General features: G+C 38.2%; 2 protein-coding genes across 2 annotated transcripts in view; one reads left to right on the top strand and one right to left on the bottom strand.

Annotated features, from left to right (window-relative positions):
- Nucleotides 1-1,548: 1,548 nt before the first annotated feature.
- On the bottom strand, nucleotides 1,549-12,134 carry ZCRB1 (zinc finger CCHC-type and RNA binding motif containing 1). Its single transcript, XM_033058104.2, has 8 exons — nucleotides 12,032-12,134; nucleotides 7,093-7,180; nucleotides 6,919-6,947; nucleotides 4,731-4,842; nucleotides 4,541-4,648; nucleotides 3,724-3,833; nucleotides 3,542-3,617; nucleotides 1,549-2,197 (listed from the first exon to the last, which is right to left on the bottom strand). The coding sequence occupies exons 2-8, from the start codon at nucleotides 7,174-7,176 to the stop codon at nucleotides 2,066-2,068; spliced, it is 651 nt and encodes a 216-aa protein (XP_032913995.1). The 5' UTR covers nucleotides 7,177-7,180; nucleotides 12,032-12,134; the 3' UTR covers nucleotides 1,549-2,065.
- Nucleotides 12,135-12,227: 93 nt separating this feature from the next.
- The window catches only part of PPHLN1 (periphilin 1), a 63,495-nt gene continuing 48,306 nt past the window's right edge, over nucleotides 12,228-27,416 (top strand). Inside the window, 5 exon segments of the mRNA XM_033058645.1 lie at nucleotides 12,228-12,296; nucleotides 18,783-18,826; nucleotides 19,907-19,998; nucleotides 23,089-23,259; nucleotides 23,724-23,779. Of these exon segments, the coding sequence (XP_032914536.1) occupies nucleotide 18,826; nucleotides 19,907-19,998; nucleotides 23,089-23,259; nucleotides 23,724-23,779 (320 nt within the window). The 5' untranslated portion in view covers nucleotides 12,228-12,296; nucleotides 18,783-18,825.

Raw genomic sequence — 27,416 nt, 5'->3', positions numbered from 1 at the left:
AAAGAGCATGGAGGAACACTAGGTCAATTGTAATAGTCTGGACTGTGCTACTGCTTCATGCTGATAAAGACAAATGCTATGGGGAAAGCAGTGATATAGAAGCAGCAAACTAGAAAGATACATCAATGTGCTTCAGCCACTGGAAGTCTGGAAAAAGTACTGTATTAGGTCAGAACACTGGTCAGTTTTGTTTTTATTTGAGGATATTTCTGAGCAGAGACTAACATTTTAAAATACTGTGTTCCACATGTGTATCTAATCCTTTTGATGCCATAACCCTGAAAAAAGTCTCATGGCAGCGAATTCCACTACTACATTACATGGTGTAATGAAATAAAAATTTGAAGCTTGCTGTCTAATCACTTCATTGAAATCTTACAAGATATCAAACGTTTCCAAACCAAAGTGACGGACAAAGTCAAACTGGTCCTCTGTCACATTTTAGTTTTCTATATTTTTAACACCAGCATTGAATATAGTATTTGAGAAGACAAACTCTGATTTTACATAGTGGTTTTTCTCTTTTTTTTTTTTTTGGACTGCCATTGAGCCCTAACCCAACATTTGAAGAAAAGTATGATGGCAACATTACTTGCTTCCTTAGTAGAGTTTAGAACTCCTCAGGCTTCATTAATGCACATATGATGCAGAGTTATTTGCATTTATTAAAAATAAATTATGTCAGTTTAGCTCTCAGCTATTCAGTATTAAGAGATTTTCCTGAAATTCAATGAAGGAAGCTTCAGATTGAACGTACAGTGCTTCAAGTAAAAAGTCAAAGTCAGTCTTAAAAACATTCCTTGGATTACTGAGTCCAAGATCTCCCTGTCCTATTCTGCTGACTTGAGGAGCTTGCAGAGAAAAACCTTGTATTACATCATTCTTGTTTCCAAATTCTTTTGTTTAAGGAGCAATGGAAGGCTCTGAGGTTCTGATTGAGGATCTGAATGTCATGTCACTGCTTTATATTAGCTTAGAGGGGGGGTGTGCATGTTTCTTTGCTTTGCACTCAGTTACATATTTGAATGTAAATTGGTATTAATTAAGAATACATAATGGTATATTTAGATTTGCATTTTCTATATTTAGAAGAAAATCAGGTCCTGATGAGCAAACAGGGAGAACTAAAAATAGAAAGAGGCCAGTTCGTCTCTTCTTCCAAGTGTGAATTTCTGAATATTTTATATTGTGCTTCCTAAAAGTGAAGCATTTCGACTACACACCAATATAAAATGGGTACCACCATCATCACGGGTCTGTGGTTTTGGGAATGATAACAGCTACAGGAGAACATGCCTAGAACCCTAGAGAGATCTGGACAGAAAAAGTCTGAAAAGCTTTATGTGCAAAATATGCAGCAACACACTTTGCTAAGACACCATGACAGTTCCAAGTACATATGAAAGCGGTTTTTTAGCATGTAGGAAATTATGCCTTTGGATTTTGCCAACAGGTTCAGATTGCTGTGATGCAGGTGAGCTCCAAGTGTATTTAAAACCATGTGCATAACCCTAATTACTGTTAGGAACTCAAACCGCAGTCAGGAGATACAGTGTTGATGTGACAATAATTTATTATAGTACTGCATGAAGAGTAAAAGGACAATGTTTAAAGCTGAAATTCCACCCTATGCAGAGGAACTAATGCAAATTTCATATTGTACTTAAGTACTACTAAAGCACGGCTTCCAAACAGACCAACACATAAAGCGTCAGTGGTGTTAACAGTCATCCTAAGAGGAACTCCTCTTAGGAAAAAAGCATTGGGAAATTTTCTCATGAAACACTTCACTGCTAGGGCTTGGGTCTAGATGCTAACTGCAAGATGTATTCTCACAGATACTTCTTGGGATTTAAGCATATAATCACATCACTTTCTTAAAAAGTTGCCTTGAAAGGTACGGTTTTGAGACACAGATATAAAAAGATGGAAGAGTCAGGGGACAGAATAAAAAAACTCATGATTTTCAACACCAAGACAAACCTGTATTACAGATCACTTTGTATCATTTTACAAAATGTACACTATATATATATCTTATATATTCATTTAGAACAGTACTATTTCAGTCGCTAAGCTCTTCCTCATCACTGAAATAAGCACTTTTCTTAATCCGTGGACGTTTTGAATCATCTGAAACTGAAGACTCCCCTGCAGTCTGTGTCCATCTTTGTTGCTCCTCCTCAATTTTGGCTTGCTATAATTAAGAAAAGAGAAGTATTAGCTGAGATTAAGAAAAATTAACGTGCACTACAAATATAAAAATATACAAATAATAATGCTAACTATTAATATGCATTGAATTATTAAAAAAAAAGATAAAGAATTACAAGGGTTTATTTCCAGGTAAACTGTGTGCTCAAAGCACACGGAAACATTTTTGAAGTTCTCACATATAAGTGTCTTCTACAACACAGCAGCTGCCTGGACCATCCTGTATTTTCAAAAAGAGGAATTGTGCCCATGGCAAACTTCTAAAAATGTAGAGATCTAAAGCAAAACATCTAAGCAGATCTCTATAGCTGAGATCTAAAGAAGAAAATGCCTAATGTTTTAAATTGATGTTATTGATTCAGCTTTGTTCCACCAATAAGTCTTCTATCCATTGTCATTTGCAGTTGTTCATTCACATAATGAGTGCCTTTGGGGATTATTACTGAAGGTTATTCAACTAATAGTTTAAGTAGGAACTTCCCATTTTTTACCAATTAAAATCTTTGGATGGTGATAGAAACGAGAATGTTTCCAGGTTTTATAGGTTTTATTTCCAATCATGGAGCTTTTGGGGAAAGGGAGGAACATTGTGAATAATTGAATCACTTTTTTGGATTATGTCATGTAAAAGTCCTGCACTTATTACAGTCATATTCAGAACACGTCATTAACTTTTGAGGATTTTTTGTTTTTTGGGGGGGAAAGGCACATAGGCAACAATGTTGACCAGAGAGCCAAGAAATTTGAATATCATGTCAGGCTTGTTCTGTTTTGTGAAGCAAAAGGGTGTAGAGATAAAGAAGTAACAAAGACGGTAATACAGATGTTAGAAAATCTAGCTACATAAAAAAGTATGCATTCAATATGTTTTGGGAGATGAGGTGTATCAGAGAATGTGATGGTCTGTATTAGGCAAAGGACGTGTCCCTGTAATAAATGTTCAAGGACATTCCAGTGAGGACATGACTGTTCTTCTGTCTTCTCAGTTAACAAAGTAAAGAGGGATTTGTGGGCAAAAACCTAGCAGAGCATCACAGCAGGGATGACACAAGCAAATAGCAAAGGAGCTTGAAGGGAAAAAAAGGGTGTAACACACAAATACAGCAACAGGGAAAGAGCAAGAAACCCAAACATAATTCCACTGAACATGCCTGCAATGTAAAGAAGCCAACTATAGTTACCAACTACTGCTAGCAAACCAAAGGCTGATAAATGCTATAGAGCAGACAGACCTATGCATGTATATCAGAACTTCTGAAAAGCAGTTAAAGAAGGGAGTTGAACTAAAAAAATATAATAATAAATATGCCATGCTTCAATATTGTACCTGAAAAGCTATGGCTTGGCTGAGGCTATCTAGTGCAGGGTCTTCTCCTTCCTCTTCACTTTCTTCTTCCTCCTCACTTTATTGTGCAAAGAGAGAGAGAAAAAATATAGATCTTTAATTTAAGTGTTTAGTATGAAAAAGCTTCCTAAAAAAAGTAGTAACATGTAACTCAATATACGTACATTTCTTCTGGTTCCACTACTTTCTTTCTCTTCTTCTTTTCTTTTTTTTTCGGTGGTTCCCGCTCCCCTAGCATATTTTTAGGACAAGCATAACTTAAGTGTCCTGCTTCCTTGGAGAAAAAGAAATATTGCTTAACAGAAGCCATTACAAACAACTATACATTAAAACGTATCCTGAGGGAAGTTCGTGGGGGAAAAAATGGAAGCAATTAGTAAGAAAAATGGAATGCTGAATTAGCAGACAGAAGACAAACTCTTCTCTAGGCTTGCCATGGAAATGAAGAGATTGGTGGTGATATGCATGCTTAACTGCAAACTGAGAACAAGCTACGAGCACAGTAGATTTTTTGTCTGCTGCAATAACTGAATACACTACACATGGTTTGTATTTGAGACAAGATTGAGGTGACATTTTTGCTGTAAGAAGTGTTATAAATATAAATCAAGTTTGTATTGGACATTAAATACTATCCAAATATCACTGTCCTACATTACTGTGTTCAGGTAAAGTCAGGAATTAATTAAAACTTAACATTCACTTTTACATAAAACAGTTGTTTCCTGTATTTATTTTACTGCCAACTAAATAATGAACTTCTAAAGATATAGCAAAAGCAGACATTTTGAAGTAAAGAGTAGAAGGTTGTCAATGCAATGCTTTTCATGTGCATTACTTCTCTTTCTTGGGTTTTATTTCTCTTTTTTACTTTCATTACAATCTATTACTACTACTATTTAGTATGATTACAATTATTGAGTTGTTCTTATCTCAACCCACAACTTTTGTCCATTTCTCCACATTTTTGGTTTTACTCACCCCACATTCGTAACACTTAGACTTATCGAAGTAGTTACGCCTCCGAATGAATTCTGCTGCTCTTCCATTATCAATAGCAATACTTGCTTTTATTACTCTTCCAAACAGCTACAGAAAATTGGAAAGAAAAGGTGAATGTTTTGGGACTGAAACCCCAATCCTCCTGCCATAAAAACTTTCCACAACTTACCTGTTTGTTATTAAGTGCCCGAGAACAGTTTTGTGCAGATTCTTTATCCAAAAACAAAATAAAAGCAACTCCTTTGCTCTTTCTGGTGTCTTTGTCTTTCATAATGGTAACTCTGGAAATATATAACCATGTTATTGATTTTAGTGAACCACACTAAAATTACTTCAGAGATATTTTTTCCTTAAAGATCTCAATGGGCTCTTACATTTGTTATACAGCAAACGGATTAAAATATACTTAACAATAAAAATACTCATTAGGCAGAAATTCAAAGGAGCAGCTAACCTGGCCATGTACTTAGAGGTAGAGTGGAGATGATTTTTAAAAAGCATGTGGGGTCTTTCTGGGACCAGTATCACTTTTAATTCCTTTGGATGACTTGAAGAACAGAGAACATAATCTTTAGATTTACAAGCAACCTAACTGGAAGGATCTATGTATACTGGAGGTGAAAGGAAAATTTGTTGCTATTATTGATGAAAAGCACAGTGTGAACTGCCTCCAAACTGAGAAATCTATGTTTGTGTAGGACTAGTCAGCTAAACAGGTTCACAATGGAAAACACTAACTATATGCAGTACTGTTCTACAAATATCTCCAACTGAAATCCAAAGTCACGGATAAGTGTTATTTCACATACAAAGTTAAATCTTCAGTCTAATGTTGAAATCAACAGCTTCAATAGCACATTGAGAAGCTCACGAAAATCTAGAAACAGTAAAAACAAAACCTGAAGATAAAAATTTACAAGACAGGGACAAGTTGTGTATATGGCCAGAACCCATACAGTCTCAATTCTTTCAATCTTAATATCACTTGTATTTAGTCCTGAAAAAGACTTAACAAAACAACAACAGTGAGAACCAGAATGTCAGGCTGCATGTACGTAAAAATCAAAGAACATGTGAAAAGGTAGGGAATACACTCCTCCCTATGTCCACCACAGGCAGAACAAGATTCAGCCATAGGGCAAGACAAAATTCTAAGAAGTAACCAAAAAAAACCCCAGCAAACATCACTTCAATACAGAAGGCCTACCATACAACCTGTATAAGTAACAGATGACCTACGTAGTAAAAAGCTTATAAAATAAAAACACTAAAGAAAGCTCAAATTTCCCCAAGTACATGCACAAAAAAGTTGAGCTTAACAGATTTACTACCAAAGCCTCTTGGACATGTCCAACTGCACGCATTAAGTTCAAGTGTCAATAAAACTGACTTTAAAACAATTCTATTAATTTTTCTGCCAAGCTACTCTTTGAAGAATTCCAACAGAAGCCTGGTATGACTGTCAGGCTTCTAATTGGGATATTGAACATACGAGTCAATAATAGAAAGAATCAAGTGTGACAAATCTTTAAAAAGCCAGGAACCTCTTGGAGCCATAGAAAGTTTGATTTCTTACTGAACAAACTCAGCTGAAGTCATAATAGTCAGGATATATTTGCTTTTCCTGCTATTTGTCACCTGAAACACTTCTGAGACTTCAAAAACTTTGAAACTGTATCTCACAGATCATTGCAACAGCTATGAAAGTAGAGAAGATACTTGTTGGTTTAGGATTAAAAACTGAAGATTTGAATCTCCTTATTCTGACAAATTTAAAAAAGTAAATCAGTCAGTTCTTTACTGCAGCACTTTTAAAAATAATTTGAACACAAAGGTAGATATTCACATATATTATTCATGAATACCCCACATGCTGAAAGCCAGTAACGAAGCCTTACTCCTCTAAAGTAAAATACTAGGCAGTCACAATAACAAGCCCCTCTAGAATCACAGAGAACTGTGCACAGTTGTGGGAACTGTGACATCTAGTTCACGTAAGAGCTCCCACTTTCACACTTACCCAACTGTGCCCCACAGCATTCAAGGAAAGGGGAGTAACACTAGAAGAACACTATTGCAACTATGTCAGAGAAAGGACTGATGCTATGTAACAACATTCTACTTGCTCTTAAGAAATGGCTAGCAAAATCTGTCCCAACACAAATATTCTTGTATTATGTATGTAACTGCAAGAACTTTCAGTTCTTAAATTTATCCTTTATTAAAAATGAACAGAACTTCAATACAGTTCCACATTATACTTTAATTACAAAAAGCTCAAGACTTTCAAGTGAAGGAAAGAGATAAAAATTTAAAATGAGAAGTACAAAAATAGAAGGCCATATCAGGTCACTTACTTGACAACTTTCCCATACTTCGAAAATATCTGAAATACAAAACAAAAAGATATAAAAGACAATTGTATTTCACTAATAATAAATTTATTATGACAAACATACATCAGTATTGATTTTACAGTCAAAATTGCTGTCAACAAGTTTAATCTAAACCATGTGTCTCTTAAAACTTACCCTGTACAGATCATTGTTGGTCAAAGCAAAGGGTAAATTGGACACATACACTGTGCTTTTGCTTGGTGCCAACCCACCACTCATTTTTCTGATGAAAGGAAAAAGAGAGAAGAGTTAAACTGTACTGAACTAAGAAATCAATTAAAAAACAGTTTCAAGACTTTTGATTTTATTTCAAACCTAGCCTAGACATTCATGATAAAATTGCAGGAGAACATAGCTTTCATTTCCCTTGCATTATTTTACATGAAAATTAGTGTTTGACTTCATGGACTACTACAGAAGACATACATTCCTTCCTCCTCTCCTGGATCCAAACATATTTTTGTTCCATGTGAGTTGATTGGTAGTCAAGAAAAAACTGGCAAGTTAGTGTACTTACAATAATCCTCTGCTGACCTATGCAATTAGAAAGGTTGGGAGCCATAAGAAACAAGCAATGTCCATTTATTAAACATTATGGCCAACGTGTCAAATCACTGACCTTTGTACCTGTACCAGCATGATCTGCTTCTTTATACAAGTATCAGTTCAGCTGCATTCAAAATACAATTGGTTAAGGGGGAAAAAAAGCGTCCCTAAAGCAGAGTCTTAATTATTGTGAGGAGGGAGATATTTTTTAATAGATTTTAAAGTCAGTGTAGTATGATGCTAAAGTGACATGCTCTCATCTCTTCTCTGAGTTGTTGCTCAGGTTTCTGCACCCCTCTAGAACTCCATGTGTCCAGAGCTGACCAAAAAGCAGCATCTCTGTAGAAGCACTCCTCTTCCTCCTTCTGATTAGGCAGATTTCTCCTGGTAGGAAGCAGGAAAACGTCCAATCTTTCTATCTTAATTTCCAATCTTTTCTATGCTCTTGAAACTGAGTATGTCTGGAAATAATTTATCAATTAAAAATACTGTTATAACCACATACACATCATCTAATACTAAATGAAGAGTAACAGAACTAACTTGAGAATGATGAGCCAATGTCCTTCTTCATATTTGGACATTTCCCAAAATTTTTAGTGGTGTAACATCTGTGAAAAATACTATCTTCGATCCATTCTGTAGCCATGGTTCAGATCAAGAGCTAAGTGAGTAAAATTTAAGATCAAAACATACTCCTTATGAAAGAAGTACACACTAAACAGTATAGCAAACCCATTCCCTACAGCAGTCCAATTTCTACCTCCTTGTCCATTTTCCTACAGCCTTAGTACTGCTTCCTGGCACCTCCAGCCAATTCCCAACTGAGGATCAAGCCACTTCTTCAGCATAACTGATTTTAAAAATTCAGACAAAAGATGATGGAGGGATAAAAAACCTAAGCATTAAAATCAGCATCTGCCATGTTACAGTTTCTTAGGGGACTTCTTGGGTAGTCTGAACAGATTGCTTGGCCAAGTGCCAACAAAGTAACTAATATCACACTCTAATCTGGCTGATACTTTCTGGCATTTCATGATTTGGTTATCTGAAGTCCTGATATTCCCAGTAGACACTGACTATCCAAGTGCTTTGCTTCTCTTTCCTGATATGCCTACTGTATCACAATTCATTTGAGTGGAAGTTTCCAAGTGATTGAATTTTGAGGTTTTCCATGTTTAGAAACTGTTTCCTGGCATTAGCAAAAATGGCAACACAAAGGTTAAGCAAATGAAAACAGAATAAATTTGCAATAAAGGCCACACATCACATCTGGTGTTACACAGACTGGGTTCATTATCGCAAATTCCTTTCTGCTTGGCATTAGTATCCTTGACAAGCCTAACCAGACTGACTTGGCAACATGCCATGTGAATAGATGGCCTGAAGTGCCGTTATCCAGATGCACAGCGGATAGAAGGATTCAGGAAGAGCAATCTCAACACTGCACAATGGAATATTGCCAGTGCTAATATATTGCACCAGTGGATGGGAAAACACTGGAGGTGAACCTCGAGTGTCTGAATACAACAAATTCACTCTGCCTAAAAGGTAAGAGAAGCTGAAGCACCTTGTAACAGCAGAGCAAGCAACCCCCTCTCTAATGGGCAGGCACCAGGGAGAACAGCATGACTGGAGAGCAGTCAGCCTGCATATTCCACAAAGCCACAGTGCCAACCTCCGCAGAGAGGGCGAGACATCATGCAGAGATTACTACTGGCCTAACAGCTCAGTTGTTAGGACATTATTAATGAAAGCAGTGTACAGAATCACCATTTTGAGCTGCACACTGCTTTTTCCAGAAGAAACTGAGTTGCACCCTGAGAGCACAGGCTGCCAGAGAGCTGAAGTTAAACATTGTTTCTACTTCCCTGGACAAATTTAAACTTAACAGTTTTGCTGCGCCAACTGCTCAAATACTCTTAGCAATTTGTATGTTTAGGACTGTTGTGCAGATACTTTTTATTTTAAATGTCTGACTCACTACACAGACACAACTTTAATATAAGAGGGAGTACAGTAACTGTATGGCTATCACCATTTGTTGTAACTATGCTTTCTAGTGGAAGGAGTAAAAAATCCAGTTCCAGCTGTAAGCTAACTCTCCAGACAAGATATGTCATCTGGAGGCTCATCATTGCAAGGCTGAGAGTCCCGCTACTTCGGGAATTTTCTAACCTCATAGAACTGTCCAATATAAGTTTAACATTTTCATCACATTCTTTCTTCATGATTACCAGTCTCTCTGCTGAGCTGACAAGAAAAAAAAAAAAAAAAAATTCCTTTCCCTTGCAAAAAACAACATCTAAGCTTTCTTCTTGCTGCAGGAGACTCATCTGAAAGTCAGGTACAGCCCAGCTTCAAGGCTAAATGCTGCTAGAACTTCAATAGATCAAAACATTCTATTTTATCCTGGATGCTTTTCTGGGGCTTTCTTGATTTTCAAGGTATTACTTTCATTACTTAACTTCAAAGCATTGGCTAAAACCCTTTACAATATCTTCACAAAATTCAACACAACTCCCATTAATGTAACGGTCTCTCTGTAATATTAATGCCTTCTTCATTTATCACTTTCACACATTAACTTTGACAATTGAGTTATGTCTCATTACAATGACCTCTTGAATTCAAGCTTTTTTGTCTTTTCTAACAACTCGAACTAAAAGAAGCCACTTTTTGACAAGAGCCATCTGTCAGCAATTATTAAGTCTCCTGAAAAGTAGATCAGGTACACAAGTATGTTTTGCTTCAGTCCAGTATCCTTAATGCAGTATCTGTCACTAGCATTGGAGATATCACAAAAAGACTGATTAATTTCAGTAATTGCTTTTCTACTCTATCCCAGAACACAAGGACACCATCAAAACAGTTCAGATGCCTCTGAATCATCAAGTGGAGCCTAAATTTACTGATACCCTCATGACTTTGGTGTTTCAACTTCAAAGCACAAACTTGTATGTTTGCTTTTAAGTGCAGTGCAGCAAGGTCAGATTTGTAACTTAATCAGCTGCAGTATATACAAATGATTAGTGAGCAATTTTCTCAAGATACTCCCATTCAGGCCAATTAACTTGAGATTTTCTATCTTGATCCTTAAAACACAGTATTTTCTTCCTGATTTAATAGTGTCAACAGAGTTTAGATCGATATTGACACACCATTAGTTGTGGCAGGAGCTTGGCTTAGTCTGTGGTAAAGGATGAAACCAAACTCATGCTCTCCTTGGTCCCTGACAAGGGTATCAACCACTCACTTCAATCCTGCCCCGCACAAGAGGCATGGAACAAGCTGTAACAATCTGTTTTATCTCATAGTCACCTAAAGAGTACCAAGCAAATATTAACAGGATGAAAGAGGAATACAAAAACGATCTGTGGTTTGAATCAAACCACTTTTATGTACTGATCTAACTACAAAAGCTTAGGGACAGTAAGACTGGGCAGCCAGGGATTAATTAACAAACAAAAAATATAATTTATATATATTCCTTTTCCAGATTACATATAGGTGTCTCACCGACCTTGGCTAAAATCAGTAGAATTTTATCCCAGACAGATACAATGATATGATTCCATTTTCATCCCCAGTACTACCCAGCATTCATTGAGACTTTATTGTGAACGAAGACAATACAGCAGGAAGTGTTTTACTCAACAACAAATGTACAATACCTACAGAATAAGGTGTAGGAGAAGAGGGATGGGGCTGCAGGCAGCCTCAGCCTTGGTGAGTTACAGCTGTGTCCTTGAACAAGACAAGGGAGAACAACCTTGAGGCAGAAGCAGCATGGAATGCAGATGTTTGTTGACATACATTTACAACAAGAAACTAATTTATGATCAATTACAAAAAGGTAAAAGGTGCATGCACATAGTTTGTTGGGCAATTATAACGCAAAAACGAGCGTGTGTTATGGGTGTGATACAGAGAAAAAACCAGAAGAAGTTGTACTGTGGGATAATGAACTGCTGATGCTTGCCACCACCTTCAACTCTTTTGCCCACCATCAGTAAGGAGTGCTCTGGAGGCCAGGGCCTTCTTTCACCTCCACTTGGAGAGACCCAGGGCCCTCAGAAGTTCATTTCTATGCTACCATTTCCCCCACGCTCTAAAGGGAAAGACCATAAAAGCTTTTTCAACAGCGTCTTTTAAAAGGGATTCTCAGCACAGCCAAGGTGGAACAAGAGTTGCTTGGTTCAATCGCATCTGATCTCACCCAGGAGGGGTAGGTGTGGGTAACTCGCTTCGTGACGGCCCTTCCTCCTTAAATCACGGGACACGCGATCTATTTCAGAGCTCACTGTGAGCAAAGCGACATTAAAGCAACAGAACCACACACTGCACATGAAATTCCACACGCTGTATCAACACTTCTGGCCACAACATCACCCTGCGCTTCCTCTACCACAGCGCGGCCCCGACCAGCCGCTTAGTTCGTCCCTTCCTGTTCCGCAAAGGCCCGAAGCGAGCGAGCGAGCTGCCACCGAGCGCTCGCCACCCCCGCGGTGCCCCCGCCCCGGCGTACCCGTCACGGCGGGGCTCAGCCCGCGCGGGAGCCCATCGTGCGGCACACACGGCACGGCACAGCCCGGCACACACGGTCCCCTCCTCTCTCTCTCGCCGCCCCGGCCCGTCGCGCTTCCGCCGACGCGCAGCTCCCGGCGCAGCTCCCGGCCAATGGCGGCGGCCCCGCCGCGGAGGGCGGGAGTTTCCGCCGACGGCTCGGGCGCGCCGGAAGCGGCGGAGTGTGGGATCGCTGCGGAGCTGCCGTGCCGCGGGAGTGGGAGGCGGTGAGTGGCGGGGCCGGGAGCGGGGCTGAGCCGGGGCTGGCCGCCTTCCTCCGCGGAACCAGCGGGGCCGGAGCCCATCCTCTGTCCCACGGCTGCGGCGGGGATGCGCTCGGCTCCTTGCGGGGCGCCCCGGGTCCGCCTTCCTGCTCCCTCTGCGAGCACGTGCTCGGGGGGCGCGGAGCGTCCGTCCTGGGAAGCGGCACCCTCGAGTGTCGGCTGGGGGAGCGCGTCCCGCCCTGCGCCGGGGGCAGCCCGAGGGGCGGCGGGGGCTCTCTGGAGCCGGGCTGCCCGGGATGGGGTGAATCGTGTGGTGGGGCAGGAGCAGCTGGGCTGGGGTGGATTGTGCGGTGGGATAGGAGCAGCCGGGCTGGGGTGAATTGTGTGTTGAGGCAGGAGCAGCCGGGCTGGGGTGAATTATGTTCTGGGACGGGAGCAGCCGGACTGGGGTGAATTGTGCGGTGGGATAGGAGCAACCCCGGGCTGGGGTGAATTGTGCGGTGGGGCAGGAGCAGCTGGGCTGGGGTGGATTTTGCGGTGGGACAGGAGCAACCCCGGGCTGGGGTGAATTGTGCGGTGGGATAGGAGCAGCCGGGCTGGGGTGAATTGTGTGTTGGGGCAGGAGCAGCCGGACTGGGGTGTGAATTGTGCGGTGGGATAGGAGCAGCCGGGCTGGGGTGAATCGTGTGCTGGGGCAGGAGCGGTGGGAAGGACGGGGCCGGCGGCTGCTGGGTTAGCACCCGAGATGCCTTGTGAGCCTTATCATTTTTTTTAAACCCACATGGGACACAAGGCTTTGATTCTCAGTTTAATTTGTGTATTTGTTTTGAAGGGAAGGATCATCCTACTCGTACATACGCGTGAGAGTAATTTTAAGCAATAATTCGTGATGAATGTTTGGAGGCTACAGAAATCCCGTTGTAAACACTTTCACTGATGTGTGTAGTACGTTGGTTCAGGATCAGTATCCTTATTGTTTCTGGAGGGATAAATAAGACATGAGTGTGCGATTCAGCTGATTTCCTAATAAGTACTAGAATAAGTCATTCAGAATAAATCTGTGTGATTAGTTTAACGATAGGGTATGCTGTAATATTTTAAGTCCTTACTAGTATTTAAGCGTTTCAAGTCTGCATTTCATGGTTCTTTATTCTGCTCATACTCCTGAAGTAGGCTCTTTCCCACCCATTAGAGTTTTCAAGGATAGTCTATAAACTCTTTATCTGGGGTATCTGTGACTTCAAGGGAACAAATGCTGTCAGAAATGAAGAATAAGATGTGGAAACCCGCAGAACCAGTGAGGACAGTGATTTGCCCTCGGTGTACTAGGGGTTGGTTGGGACTTTCAAGAGTCATATTTGAGACCATAGTGGTTTTGGCAGACTATGGCAGCAATATGGAAAACTGCCATTTTTTCTTGCCAGAGTGTTTGTGCTGCAGGATGGAAAGCCAGGGATGCACTGATGATCCATGCAGTTGTTTGCAGTGACGTTGCTGGTGGAAGATGCTTTTCATGGCACTGTCACTGATGATGGACAGGTGGTCAGGCAAAGATAAGTGCTGATATATCAGTAATTCTATTAATATGACCCCCAATGTATTGCTTCTTTTTCTCTTGTCCCAGTGGCATATTAGAATGGTGTAGTAAGGAAGTAGAACTAGTAGGATTGTAAATCCTCATCGAAATGCTGCTTACGCTTGCTATTTTAAGTCAAAATAATTTTGAATGGGTTGAGAAAGATTGGAAGAAAGCCTCTTGGTATCTAGGTGAATATCCCTAGACTAGTTGCAGTCATAATTTCTTTTGAAACTCTTATAGCCTAATATTTGCTATTAGGCAGAGACAGATTTGTCTTTAAATCTCTGTTTTTTCTTTGTGCTTCTCTCATGCTATTTATTTCCTGGATTGGGAATAAATTGGATTTTTCCCTCTGCTCTTCTGCTTTTTCATTTTACCAGTAGGACTGTGTCTGTTCAGTGTGTTCTACCTGTCCCAAGTATGAGGGGAAGATGAGAAAGTTACTTTCTCTCCCAAATCCATTTTTATCTGCCTTGCCTTCTGTATAAGTAAGAGATACTGGGATGTCTTTGAAAATTATCAAATACAATGTAATTGTTGGAAGACAAAACAATGTTTTCTGTTTGTCTTTATATCCTCACAGCAGGACTCATTGCAAGTTTTACAGTGATATTGCTATCAAGTTACATCTCTCCTACATCTTGTGCAAAAGCGTTTGAACTTTTTTTGAGAGCTTTCCAGAGCAGAGGAGAGACAGAATTGGCTCACATTTGTCAGTCTCTGCTGTTTATCAAAGTAACATTGTAAAACCAGATATATCCCAGTGGCATGGGAGACCCTTCAGCTGCCTGTCCCTGCATTTGCAGCACAGCATTGTTTTTATGCTTTGTTCACATATGGCAAGATGTAGTTATCTGGATTAGGAAACTGTATGTCTTGAAAACAAAAATGAAACTTCGGCAGAAGGATGACAGCACATGCTAGAAAATTACAAATCCTGGAAAAGTAGATACTTCTAGCCTTCATGAAAATTGATGTCTCAAGTTAGTGTTAGCAGACAAGAGCTGTGTGCTAAATGTTTCCGAGTACTGCAAGTGTATCAGGAATTTTAAACACATATTATTTAGAAAGCAAGAAAGAGAAAAAAATTAACAATTGATTGTTAGATAAAGAAAGCCCAGTGGTGCAAAAAATCTTAAGAGACCAGTGTAGTCTGCCTGATGAAAAAACCCATACTAGCATAGAGCAAACGTAGTGCTAATTGGAGTAAAGCCATTTGTCTTCGCTGGCTGCAATAGAGCAGCTTGTATTGTGTTAATAGAGTGACCTCTACACTTACAGAATGTGTTTGTTTGAGAGAAGACTTTGCTTTTGGTGAAATAGTCATCTCTGATCAAAAATAGAAAAAGATTGTTTAAATTAAAATAGCAAGTGATTATATATCATAATATTAAATATCAACTATTTTTGTTGTATGTGCTGATAGAAAATAGTTAATCAGAATTAGTTGTAATAGTAGATGTGAATCCAAACCAGATTTTTCTCATTCTTGGTTTTACAACAATTTTGTACCTACTGAGAGAACAGATGAATCTCAATACAGGATAATAAACTTGAGATTTGAGTTATTGAGTCTTTGTTAATGGAATCTTCTGATAGTGATCCTAAGAGTTTAGACTGCCCATGGTTGTTATTAGAGCTGTGTTAGATCACATCACTTAAGAAGTAGATTGTTTTCTTTTTCTACAGAAACAGATAAAAGGTGCTCAAGATGCTGGGAATTACATCTTCTTCTCTTGAAACATTTAATTTTTTTCTTTTGGTGTTTTCAAGTAAGTAATTTCATGATTATAAGCCCCAGGTTACAATACAGAGTGTGATAAAAGGTATCTATTCTATCACCATCTGTTGAAGGTGGGGGCAGTGATCCTTATCTCAACGGCAGATATTCTGCTGATGGGCCATCCATTGAAACCAGGCAGGGCATTGTTCTTTATCTTTTCACAACCCATCCTTCCTCCAGCCAGTCATTTTCTGCTAATGGCCATTGAGTCCCACTGTGTGACTGATAAAATTACTGCATCCCTTTGGAAGTTGCTTCAGCCAGGGGGAAGACCCCAACATTTCTTACCAAGATAAAACAGAGGTTTTGGGACACTAAGGAAGCCCCTTTCTCCACTGGACTCCAGAGGAAAACCGGATTTCTCCACATCACCACTGGACCTCCAGAGGGAAACTGCACCTTGTACAGGAGCACTGCTCCAACTGAACCACATCTGTCACTGCAGGAGGATGCAGCCACCATTGAATGGGACTGCTACCAACACCCTGCCTGACGGGGTGTCAGGTTGTACTCTGACTTTGTCGGGGTTTGGAGTTTGTTTCTTTGTATTACTGTATTTCTATTTTAATTTCCCTAGAAAAGAACTGTTATTCCTAATTCCCATATTTTTGCCTGAAAGCCCCTTGATTTCAAAATTATAATAATTTGGAGGGAGGGGGTTTACATTCTTCATTTCAAAGAGAATCTCCTGCCTTTCTGAGCAGACACCTGTCCTCCAAACTAAAACAGCAACTTTTTGTTCTTTGTCCATATATAAGGTGCACCTGATTATAAGCCGCACTTCGGGTTGGGACCAAAAATTTTAGTCAAAATGTTGCGGCTTATAATTGTGAAATTACTGTACATCCTTATTTTATCTCATTGGTCTCCGCTAAAATTTGTCTGTTTGTCTTCAGTATAAATTTGGTCTTCTACTTGTTTATATTACCAGTATTTTAACCAATGTATTTGATGGCTGATTCTGCCTGATTAACTTTCTTCATTTAATTCCTCTAAATGCAAATGAGATTTTTCTTCCATGTGCATAGTTGCTTGTTGCCTAGTATATATTTTTTGTCAGTCTGTTGACTTTTGTGATGGTACATCCCTACCTTTTTCTAGCTTGTGTTTTTGTGAAAATACTGGTTTTTGCTCCTTTCAGTGAGGTCCAACAGTGATAAAAAAGGGAGTGTTTTTATCAGCCTTGCTGCGTGATAGTATAACGGGATGTGTATGTGAGTGTCGGTGCCTACTGCTAGTGATGTGTGTTGGGATGTTGAAGGTGGTTTGACTGACAAAGCAGCATGAGGTGTAAGTTTGTGCTCAGCTTCAGTAGCACTTATCCGAGATGTGTTGCTTTTTGAACACTGTGTTCAGTTAACAGTTTCAATAACTTCTGCAGGCAAAAGGACAGGGGCACTACTGTATTTGTCAAAATAGAAAAAAAAGCAACCCACTTAAATCTCATCTGAATTCAGCCTCTGCTATTTTGCTATTTTTCTTAAAAACTGAGGGTTACCATCAAGTATCTAAATCTCTGTGTGAGAGGGGGTGAGCTGTGGATGAGCCGGGGGGGAATGGGTGCTGTGGGCAGTTCAGGTGTTCCCAGCTGTGGGCAAGTAGGGACAGAAGGAATGGTCTACTCTGGGGCAAGGGCTGGGCATGAAGGACCAGAACTGAAATGTTTTAAGGCAGAGCATGTGATGCCTTTTCTGCATAATGATTTTTGTCTTGCCGTAGCTAATTCTGTCCCTGCTGGTGCATAAAAACACAAAAATGTTCAAGTACTGTTCTGGGCACAAAGGAAAGAGGATGGTGGGGACAGCATAAGAGCAGATAGAGCATCCTCCTGGTAATGTGGGAAGGAGGGCATGGGGCTGGCCTAAGAGCTCTTCATGCACTTATTGCCTTGGTGTGCATTTTTAAGGCTCTAGAAAAAGTCAGTGAAGTACAAAATAAGGAACAGTTGAGGCAGTTACTGTGAAGGTGCCAGGAAGGTGCTTCTGATGGTGCACCTGACCATCCAATGCAGCAGAATGAGCAGTGGTTTCAGAATTAATAACTTACATTGAGCTTACTGGAAAGGGCAGGGCCAGTGGTGTTGGAACCCTGGAAACTGAGAATTTTAGACTTTCTGTGCTGACAGGCACTGACTCCCCAGGAAAACACTGTTTTTGACCTGAGGCCATGGAGAAGGCTTCCAAAATTGAATGATGGAACTGGGGTTATGGGTGCGTAGTTTGAATAGAAGAACGTGATGTCACATGGTGAAAAAATTAGAATTTAAGGTGTAAGAATATAACAATATATAGAAAGCAAGATGGAGATTTTAGGGTGGAGGTTTTGTCCTTCTTCTTCACCTTCTTCTTCCTGGGTCTTGATGATATTGTTTAATTAGATAGAAAAATCTGCATTGTGGGACACAGGTGGCTGGTAATTGGGTTAAAAGTAAAAATAATTTAGGTGCCCGTTCTTAATTGGACAGTTTGGCCTTAAAAGGCCTTGTGGAGAGAGATAGGTCTCAATTTTTAGCTTGTTAGCTTGAAGTGCTGTAGAACTCACGGTTTGTGAGAATGTAATATAGATAAGAATTAATAAACATCTGGGTCCGAACAAGAAATACCATCTTGAGCTTTTAATCCTGACTCTGGAAGAAAAAGAAGATAAAATGAGATAAGTGGATCCTCTTTGCTTTTATCCTTACCAAAACTAGGATCAGCTGGTTGGTTTACTCAGCTTTTGGTTTATAACCTGTAGCTACATCATACTAATTGTGTGTCTTGGTCACAGAATAAACTTAAGGTCAAGTCTGTTGTAAAATGGGACTATATTTTAAGAAGATAATCTGGTTCATTTGAACCAATGCTAGGGTCAAAATGTCTGAGTATAGATGCATCTTGTAGTTGAAGAAAGAGCTTCTTTATCAGGATGCACTCTCTTTTGCCAAAAGAAAAGCCTTTGTTAAATCAAGCTTTTCATTAACCTCTCATTACATGCAACCGAATTTTATTTTTCTTTACAAACAGGGTACAGGCAGTTAAAACATTTAGATTGTACCTGTCTGATTTACTTAACAGAAAAAAAAAATGTACTTATGGTGAATATATTTGTATTTTTTGCTAACCTCAGTTTCTTCTTTTTTTTGTAGGTAAGTGAATGGATCTTAAGAAGCCGATTTGCTAAAACTGAAAAGTAAGTATGTGTTTGTTATATTTTGCAAAAGTGTGTATCAAAATTAGTACTACCTCTGTTTACAATTAATAAACCCTTTTGTTATGTTGATTCTTAACATCTGTATTAATTTTATATAGCCTCATAAGTCTATTTGCAGTAAATGTTTTTACTTTGTTCAAGTAGGTAAAGTTAGGTATTTCTCCTTCTGAAAATGACCTGCTGTTACATTTCCACACTGACTGTTTTTAACAGCTAGAGCTACTATTGTGAAGGGAAGGTTTGAAAAATATAATTCTAGAAGTTGCATATCTACTTTCAGTGCTATGTAGTAGATAATTGTCACCTTTATAGTCAAGAGAAAGGTTTGAACTCCTCAAGTCTCTGTTGTCTGGCACAGCATGACTAGAATCTCTTAGGGTGATGGTTTATTTCCACCTGTCTTTAATGACTAACTGCTTTAAAAGTCACTTTCCTCTGGAAAGGTATTTTTTTGTTCTTCTGGCTTCCAATTTAAAACAGGAAGTATCTGCATGGGAAGAATATATTGTATCCATATAATCAAAATGTGGGGCTTTGTACTAAGAAATGATGTGCTGCATTTTGATCTCTTTCCAGATGTCTGAGTTGATGAAATAATTCAAAGTGATTATATTTTATTAAAAAGTAGAAAAGATTTTATCTAATAAATAGATGTTGAAATAAGTTTTTTAAAGTTTCAGTATTTTTAGCACAACAATATTAAAACTGCTGTAAGGTATTTGTGTATGTATTTGTATGTACATGTAGTATTTGCAATATGTGTATATTTCAACAAAGCTGTTATTAGTATCTCTAAGTCCTGTAATTTTGCTGATTTTACTGAACTAATTTCCAGTTCTATGTTTTTGCCCATACTGTGAATTATTTTTACTCCAAGTATATTGCATACCTTCCATGAGTAGGAAGACCTATTTCAAAGGGCTAATAATAAAAAGTGTACATATGGGGCTTGTGCATAATACATTATATTGGGGGAAATCTTTTATTTTTCTACTCACTGTATTTTTGTCTATTCATAATGAATCTGATTTTCACTAATTGTGTTTTTATTGTCTTTAGTGGCATATCGAAGAGATGAAATGTGGTCTGAAGGGCGATATGACTATGGAAGAGTTCCAAGAGAGCGCCTCCCTCCCAGGATTCATGGTGATGTAAGTGTATAGTAAGCATTGTATCTGTAGCATTATCACATTATACTATACCTTTGTACAGTGATATGTACCAGAGGGGCTGGATTAACATACCTGTGTAAGTTCCTAGTATACCCCAAGTTCTTTTTTTCCCCATTCTTTGAAGTCAGCAGTCCAGCACAGGAATGATAGGCTGCCTACAGAATTAAGTCTTGTTTTCTTTTTTTCAATTTTCAAATCTGTTGGAAGTGTTTTAGAACATTTGTATTTTGGTAAACTGATTTTTTTGGTGTAATTAAACTCAGGATTTTAAATGACTTCTGGCGAGCAAAACGCCATAGTATGTTATATTTTTCCATAGTCTTTTTGTGTTAATATTTCTTTTAAGTAACTTGAGGTGGTAAAGGAACTTCTTTCATGATTCTTCTTGTCACCAACACAGTTTTTTTTAAATGATGTTTAAAGTATAGGAAAAAATGTGTTTAACAAGTGTTGCAAGTACATCTTTGCTAAAGTTGTGCTTTGGAGTCCTGTAAGGGAAACATTTTACAAGAAGAATGTCAACAGAAATCTACTTTGTAGACACAGAGTCTTCTGTGGTGTGTTATGTATGGATGTGTGTTATTCCTATAAAAGCAAATGCAGAAGCTGTGCTTGCTGTGCTATAGAATAACTTCAGAATGCTTTTAGGAATTCTCTGTTGCAGAGAGTTGGGTAATTTTTTTTTCTCCCTTGTCTGAAGTCTCTAACAAAGAAATAAAATATGTTGTAGCTTTGTCTTTGGAGGTATTACACCGTAAATAGAATTTTAAGAGCACTTTTTGATATTTCTATTTACATCCTGTGTAATGTGCTTTTGGCAAAATAAAATTTGTGGTACCAATGCCTCTTATCTGACTTCCCTTTTACTTGTTTGAAATGTTGAAATAAGAGCATAGCTGATTTAGCCTATCTTCTGGGTTCCCTCTGTTACATTTTCAGCTTGTCTCTTTGGAAGCTTACTAATGGTAGTACTTGGTAACTAGTTACACAAGCTTCTCTACTCAGTAGTTTATTAGTATTTGGCTACTTTGGGACATTTTAAACTCCCTTTACAGGAAACAGCAATATTTCTGCATTTTCAGCAAGCTGGAAATCAGATTGATATTCACAGGGAGTTTAGCTACCTCCTTCTCCAAAATGCATATCAAGATAGGACAAGAAGAAAGGCAGAATTGACTAAACAAATATGCCAGTTTAACCATTGCATCATTGCCATTTCTAAATTCCTGGAGTCTTTGAGGCTTTCCAGGGAGCAATGTATGATTAGGCATTATGAAAATTTACAGTCTAAAAGATGTGATGCACTCATTTTGATGCTAGAATTAACTAGCTTTTTATTACCTGTGTTTGGAACTGGGGTTGAAGACTACAATCATCACAATTAACATTATCCTCTGTACCAAAACAACACCCACAGTAGCGGGCAAACCAAGATAAGGTGTCTCTCTGCCATACTGAGAGATGGTTATGGAGTTCCTTATCATACATTCAAGATAGTTGGAAGGTGTTTTCTGTCCTTATAAACCTGTGGCATTGTGTCCATATGTAGAAGTCTGACTTAATTTTGATTAGACAAGTTAAATGGAATTAATTTTTTCAATCTGTTAATATGCTTAGTGTTTCCTGATAGGTTAGTATGTTGGAAATGAGATGTGCCAATGAAACAGAATGAAGTATCTTTTTTTTGAAGAGAGCAAGAGATCAAGAGATGTGTCCTCATCTAAACTTGGTGCTAATTGTATATCAAGTATAGATTGTAGTAGAAACACAGATACTGGCATAGAATTGTAAGCACTTGACACAATTGTGCAAGTAGGATACTCATGGAGCTTTCATGTAACTGTTCTTCTGTGTGTCATTATAGTTATGTGGTGGGGTCTTCTGGGTGAGGTTAAAGCATGGAGCAGTTTTATTTAAGATGCACAGCACATCTTTGTAAGACACCAAACTAAAAAGAAATAATAATTACTTGTGGAGGATGTTCGATGAGGTAAGAGTAGATGAAGTGTTGTGACTGTGTATGTAGTCTCCACTTTGCACCAGCATGGCTGTAGCCTGGCTTTGGATTGCCTTCTAGTCTGTTTGTTGGCTGGTCTCTGAAATCAGAACTACCTTTTTTTTTGCATGACAATATTTAGCAGTTTGTGAATGCAACTATCAGTGCATTAGATTGTGACTTACTGTTAAAAAAATAACTTTAATGTCTTCCCCCTCCACCAAATTCCACATGCTAATTCAGGTCTTTACATTTGTAGCTTTTGTTTAATGCCCATGAAAATAATGTTTTGCTAAAGGTAGAAGATTTAAAATACCAAATCTTGCATTTATGTTTTCATTTGCTTTTTATTTGCAGTTGACTTACATAAAACTTCGTTCTAGTAAAATGTAATTTTGCAGCAGTGCAATTTGTACTTAATAAACAAAGAATTTCTTCAGTTGGCAAATGCTGTGTGACATGTTATTTGCAGGAAATAAATTAATTTTGTGTTCTAGCAAAAAACTGCCTGAAATTTGCACTTTAAAAACCTCAAGAGTGTAAAATTCTGTCACTTCTTCAGATTACCCACTGCATTATGTTCAGTGTGTGCTTATTCAGATTATGAAGCAAGGTCTATCCTGACTACAGTCTCTGCAGTGTGGAGGATATTATGAACATAAGGAAAATTGTTAGTATTTTCAAGTGGGCTTTTTTTATAGGCATTACAAGTGTAACGTTCTTTGTTGCATTCTAAAGATAATGTAAAAATCCAAGAAATACAAGTAGCTAACTGATGTTCAGAAAGTAACTGATGCTACTGCTTATAAACTTTCAAAAGACAATTAAACTATGCTTGAAATTTTTCCTCAATAACTAAACTTGTAATGCCTAAGGATTGAATATGAGTAGAGTCCAGTTAGATTTACTAAGTTATTCCACTGTCAGACTGGCATGATTTTTAGTGTTTGCTGATTCCCTGTGCAATTTCTTTTAAGTCCTACATTTTGAAATGACTTGGTTCTACTTTTGTTTATTCATTGCAGATTTTTAGCCATTAAAAGCAATATGATTTTGTTTGTTTTGTGGCTTAGGGTGATTACCACAGAATAGTAAACGTTGTGCCCAAGAAGGCACCACTGCTTGAGAGACCTGGGGACGGGAATTACAGTCGCTATGACGATTACGGTCACGCCGACTACAGAGACTATGACGAGGGTCGTAGTTTTGCCCACGACCGAAGAAATGGCCCTCCACACCGAGGTGTACGTAAGGTGATTCTTCTCAGTGTTTATGATGTTTATTTTCCCATTAAGACTTAAGTACTAGGTAATTAAAATAATGGAAAGGACATTATTGTTGCCCCCTGCTGCCCAGCTGTTTGAAATTCTGTAATTTTAAGGTGTTGATGGTAATTTATATTTCAAAGAGGAAATTCTTTTGGTCAGAGCATATATATATATATATGCTTTGGAAACTTCTGTAGATTTTGTGTTTTGTATGGCATTGCAAAGTTGCTCTTGTCAGTATTGGCAGAGAAAAAAAAAAGAAGTAAAGGGATGCAGTGAAAAAGTTGAGAATCTGCTTGCTACGGGGGTTAATTGTTTTTTTTAGCTCATTAAATGCATTGGTTTTGCAGTAATTAAGTACCATTTGGTAGCTAACTGTACTTGACATCTGATGCTGAGATACATGTCATGCAGTCATTTTGCATGTGTGTGTTTTGCAGGATGAATCAGGATACAGATGGGCAAGAGATGATCATCCTACAAGACCTGAATACAGGTATTTTTTGATTCTAGTAGTGCAATGCATAGGCTACGAATATTTAGAACATTTTACTTGGTCAGCAAAACAGTTGGTAGAGCAGACCAGTGAAATAACAGGCAAAGGACATCTGTTGAAGTAAAAGACAATAGTGGAAAAATGGGATTTACTTGTATTGTTTGAAATAAAAATTAAAGCAATTACATGACATGAAAGTTTCTATTGTAGTAGTTGTTTAGTAAGGATAGGAGGCATAATGATAACATCTTTAGGTTGGTAACTTGGAGGTATAAGTAATTGCATCTCTGATCAGTCACACTTCTTACATGACTTCAGAGCATTCTATGGTCTGTTGTTTGATTCTGTGGCTGCAGTAAATTGGGGCTAGAAGGTAATGATGCCTGTGCCATTTTAAAGGTTGGTGGGCTAGATAATGGGATTATGAAATTCACCACAGCCTTCTTCTGAGCTCCTTGTTTTCTCAGCTGGACTGATGATTATATATTTCCATCATAGGTTATATTAATTTCTATGAACCCTTCTTAGTCTGTACCTTGGGTTCCCATTTATGTAATCAAAGGACTAGAAGTAAATCCTTGGGCTGTAATATATATCTGCCTGCAATGATGTTTGATATGGATTATTTGAGTTAGCAAATGAAGTGCACAGGATTGTGTTACACTCAAAATTTATGGACAAGGATGAAAGGCACCTTAACAAGAATTGATTGTTAGTACAGGTGAAATATTAGCAGTCTGATCTAAGATTGTCATCTGATGGCTGTGCTTTTAATAACACTTCTTTTATATTCCACTTCTCAAGATGTCTTATCATACCAGACCTGTATTTGTAGCTATGGACACCTGGCCAGTTGGAAAAATTGCTGTTAAACCAGCAGCAAGTTAAAAAAAAAAGATTGCAAACAGGTCAGAAAAAGCTCAGGCAGGGCAAGCCTGACAGGCTTGCTCAAGGCCTTAGTCTTGTGGTATTGCAAACACAATATGAAGCTGTTAGTAGCAATACCCATACATGGCCACACAGTTACAGTAGGTATCTATTCCATTGAATGGGATGATTTAGACATAATGTGGATGGGTTATTCTAGAACCTCACCGTAAAGGAAATCGTTTGTAAGTCGAAAGGGTCTGTGTGCAAAAGACTTCTTTCACAGCTGCATTCTTGGGGCTAGAAGCAATAATAAAGGGTTTTAAAAAGAAGTGCTTAATAAAAACTTGTGTAAAATTTTTTCCAACTTTTCCTCTCAGTTTAGAACAATCAGAGTTGTTTAAAGCTGAGGAAAAAAACCAAAAAGTTTGAGAAAACTGAGTGAGTGTAAGGCAGCTTGTTGTACGCAGAACAAGAGTGGCACCCAGTGGTCAAAAAGATTTGTCTTGAATGCATCCTGATTTCTTCCTTTCAAAATGTAAGGTTGAAGTGCAAACTCATTTTGTTGAAGACTTTGTAAGTTTGTTGCACACTATATGATAGTCCCATCTGAGTATTTATAATATACTTCAGACTGTTACACAACTGCAATAGTGGTATGGAAGAACTTCAGAAAGATCTGTGGTGCAAATATATTTGCAATTGAATGAAATTCTACTAATTTATTATGGAAATATAGTAAATAATCTTGAAAGTAAATTCTTGTGATCAGACTGCTAAACATTTGTAGTGTTCCATGTTTGTATTAAACTTAATAATGATTTTTTGCATATTGCCCACTGCTGAGCAATGTAGTGGAGCTCAAGGAGGAAATCAAAGTACATTTCATGGTATATGTTGTCTCCTGTGGTGAAAATGCTAATTACTTTCTATTTCAAAAACTTTTACACCACAAAGCACAATATTAAAAAGATATTTTATGCAAGAATACCTTTTCTTTGGATATGCTTAAAGTTATTTTAGGTAAGTTCTTTGGAGTACATATAATTTTTTTCTTTGAGGAAATAGGAGGAGGAGGTTTAACATTATTTTAACCAGAAGGACTTTTTAAAGAAATTGCATGGAACATGGCTAAAGCATAATTAGAAGCTAGACAATCAGGAGACTTGTATGGTTGATGGGTTTTCATAGTTAATACAGTGACTATAAATTCTTAAAAATAATAGCTTGTTTATTGACAGAAATAATGGCTTTCTTGACTATTTTTAAATTGCAATTGCAAGAAGTAATGTTTCCTTTTGAGTGTTCATTATCCACATTTTCCTGTTCTGGTTTTTAAAGCATACGTGTCAAAAAGTATTTTCTGATTTCTTACTCTTTGCATTTTTGTTGTCCCTATCTTGATTTGGAGCGCTGTAAAGCATTACTTGAGATTCTCCTGAAGTCGAATGCTGCTTATCTGAAATATCAAATGTCCTTAAGTGAGTCCTGTGTGCAGTTTTGTCTACTACAATGTGATAAAAATATTAATCTACTAGAAAAGGCCTTGAGGACAAGCCTTGTGTGGAGCAGCTGAGGTCACTTGGTCTGTTCAGCCTGGAGAAGTGGAGACCTCAGTGTAGGAGGGCCAGGAGTTGGACTTGAGTGATCCTCTTCAAACTCCTCATGTGCTGTCGTTCTGTAATTCTGTTCAACGTTGCTGTTGAAGAAACCAGCAGTTACGGATTTTTTTGTATTTTTTTTTTCCTGTTGTTTCTTTGGTGATGTTTTGTTGGGGTTTTTTTAAGGTTCTTGCCTTTTTCTTAAAAATAGGACGTGCTTGCTTACTTAGCATTTGTAGAGCTGTGGCTTCAGCTGTGATATGTCTAATGACCAGCAGCAGTTCTACATGAGTCACAAGAGGGTTGCAGAGGTTCTAGCACTCAGCTTACTGTCTTTTTTTTTTTTTTTTTTTCTTTTGCCTTCCTCCTTATAGGGTTATGCTCCAGTTTCCAAGCAGCTGTCATTTGCATGGTAGACATTATCATGTCTAGCACTGACTGGAGCATTACTATTCCTTCCACATGCTTTTTGAGAGTTGTTAGCCCTGTTTTATGCTATGTGTAGTGAACAGCTGTCATCCTGACCATGACTTTTTTTAAGGTGAAGATACATATTTTATATGTAAAAATAAAGTAATTCAGAGGATGTGCAGGGCATAGATTTCAAAATGAGTTCCCAGCTTTTTCTCTCCTGTTGTCACCTAAGGAATTCTGAACTCTAGATGTGAGTTTTGTTTGATTTGAAGTACCTTTTGTTTCAAGTGTAATTGGCACATATAAAGAATTGTACATCATAATTTGGAGGAAATTTTCTGCACACATTAATGTCTTGGTTGCTGATGCTATGAGAATTGTGAGACTGAGCAATTCAAAGGTGTAGACATAATAAAGATGTGAGTTTGTATATTTATCTTATACTGATGTTGATCCTTTCTGGAGCTGTCTTAGTGCTTGTCTTCAACAATATATTAGGCTTATCTATGCAAAGCATTCATGCAGGTCAGATTTTTTTAAAAAGTTGCAGAGAACTATGGTGTTATGTGTTGAAGGATTTTAGTTCTGCAGTACTTCCGTATGGGGCTCATAGCAATGGGTTTTGCATTCAAGTTCATTTTTATAAGGTCAGATGAACTTTTCAGTGTGAAATGCTTTGGAAGATTGTTAGCTGCTGTTCACTTTAGTCATGCCAAATTTTAATCCTTTTGAGTGCACAGAGCATTACTTCATTA

The sequence above is a fragment of the Catharus ustulatus genome, chromosome 4, assembly GCF_009819885.2.
Source record: "Catharus ustulatus isolate bCatUst1 chromosome 4, bCatUst1.pri.v2, whole genome shotgun sequence".
In the NCBI taxonomy this organism is placed as follows: domain Eukaryota; kingdom Metazoa; phylum Chordata; class Aves; order Passeriformes; family Turdidae; genus Catharus; species Catharus ustulatus.
The sequence above is the reverse complement of the archived record's forward strand: the minus strand, read 5'-3'. Positions and strand labels throughout refer to the sequence as shown.

Bases quoted from the DNA above. Each gene is read 5' to 3' on its own strand.
- ZCRB1 (XM_033058104.2), bottom strand. From the start codon at position 7,176: ATGAGTGGTGGGTTGGCACCAAGCAAAAGCACAGTGTATGTGTCCAAT. The intron at 6,948-7,092 runs GTAAGTTTTAAG...TTTGTATTTCAG, and splicing joins CCAACAATGATCTGTACAGG to ATATTTTCGAAGTATGGGAA. The intron at 2,198-3,541 runs GTACAATATTGA...TCTTAATTATAG, and splicing joins GCCAAGCCATAGCTTTTCAG to CAAGCCAAAATTGAGGAGGA.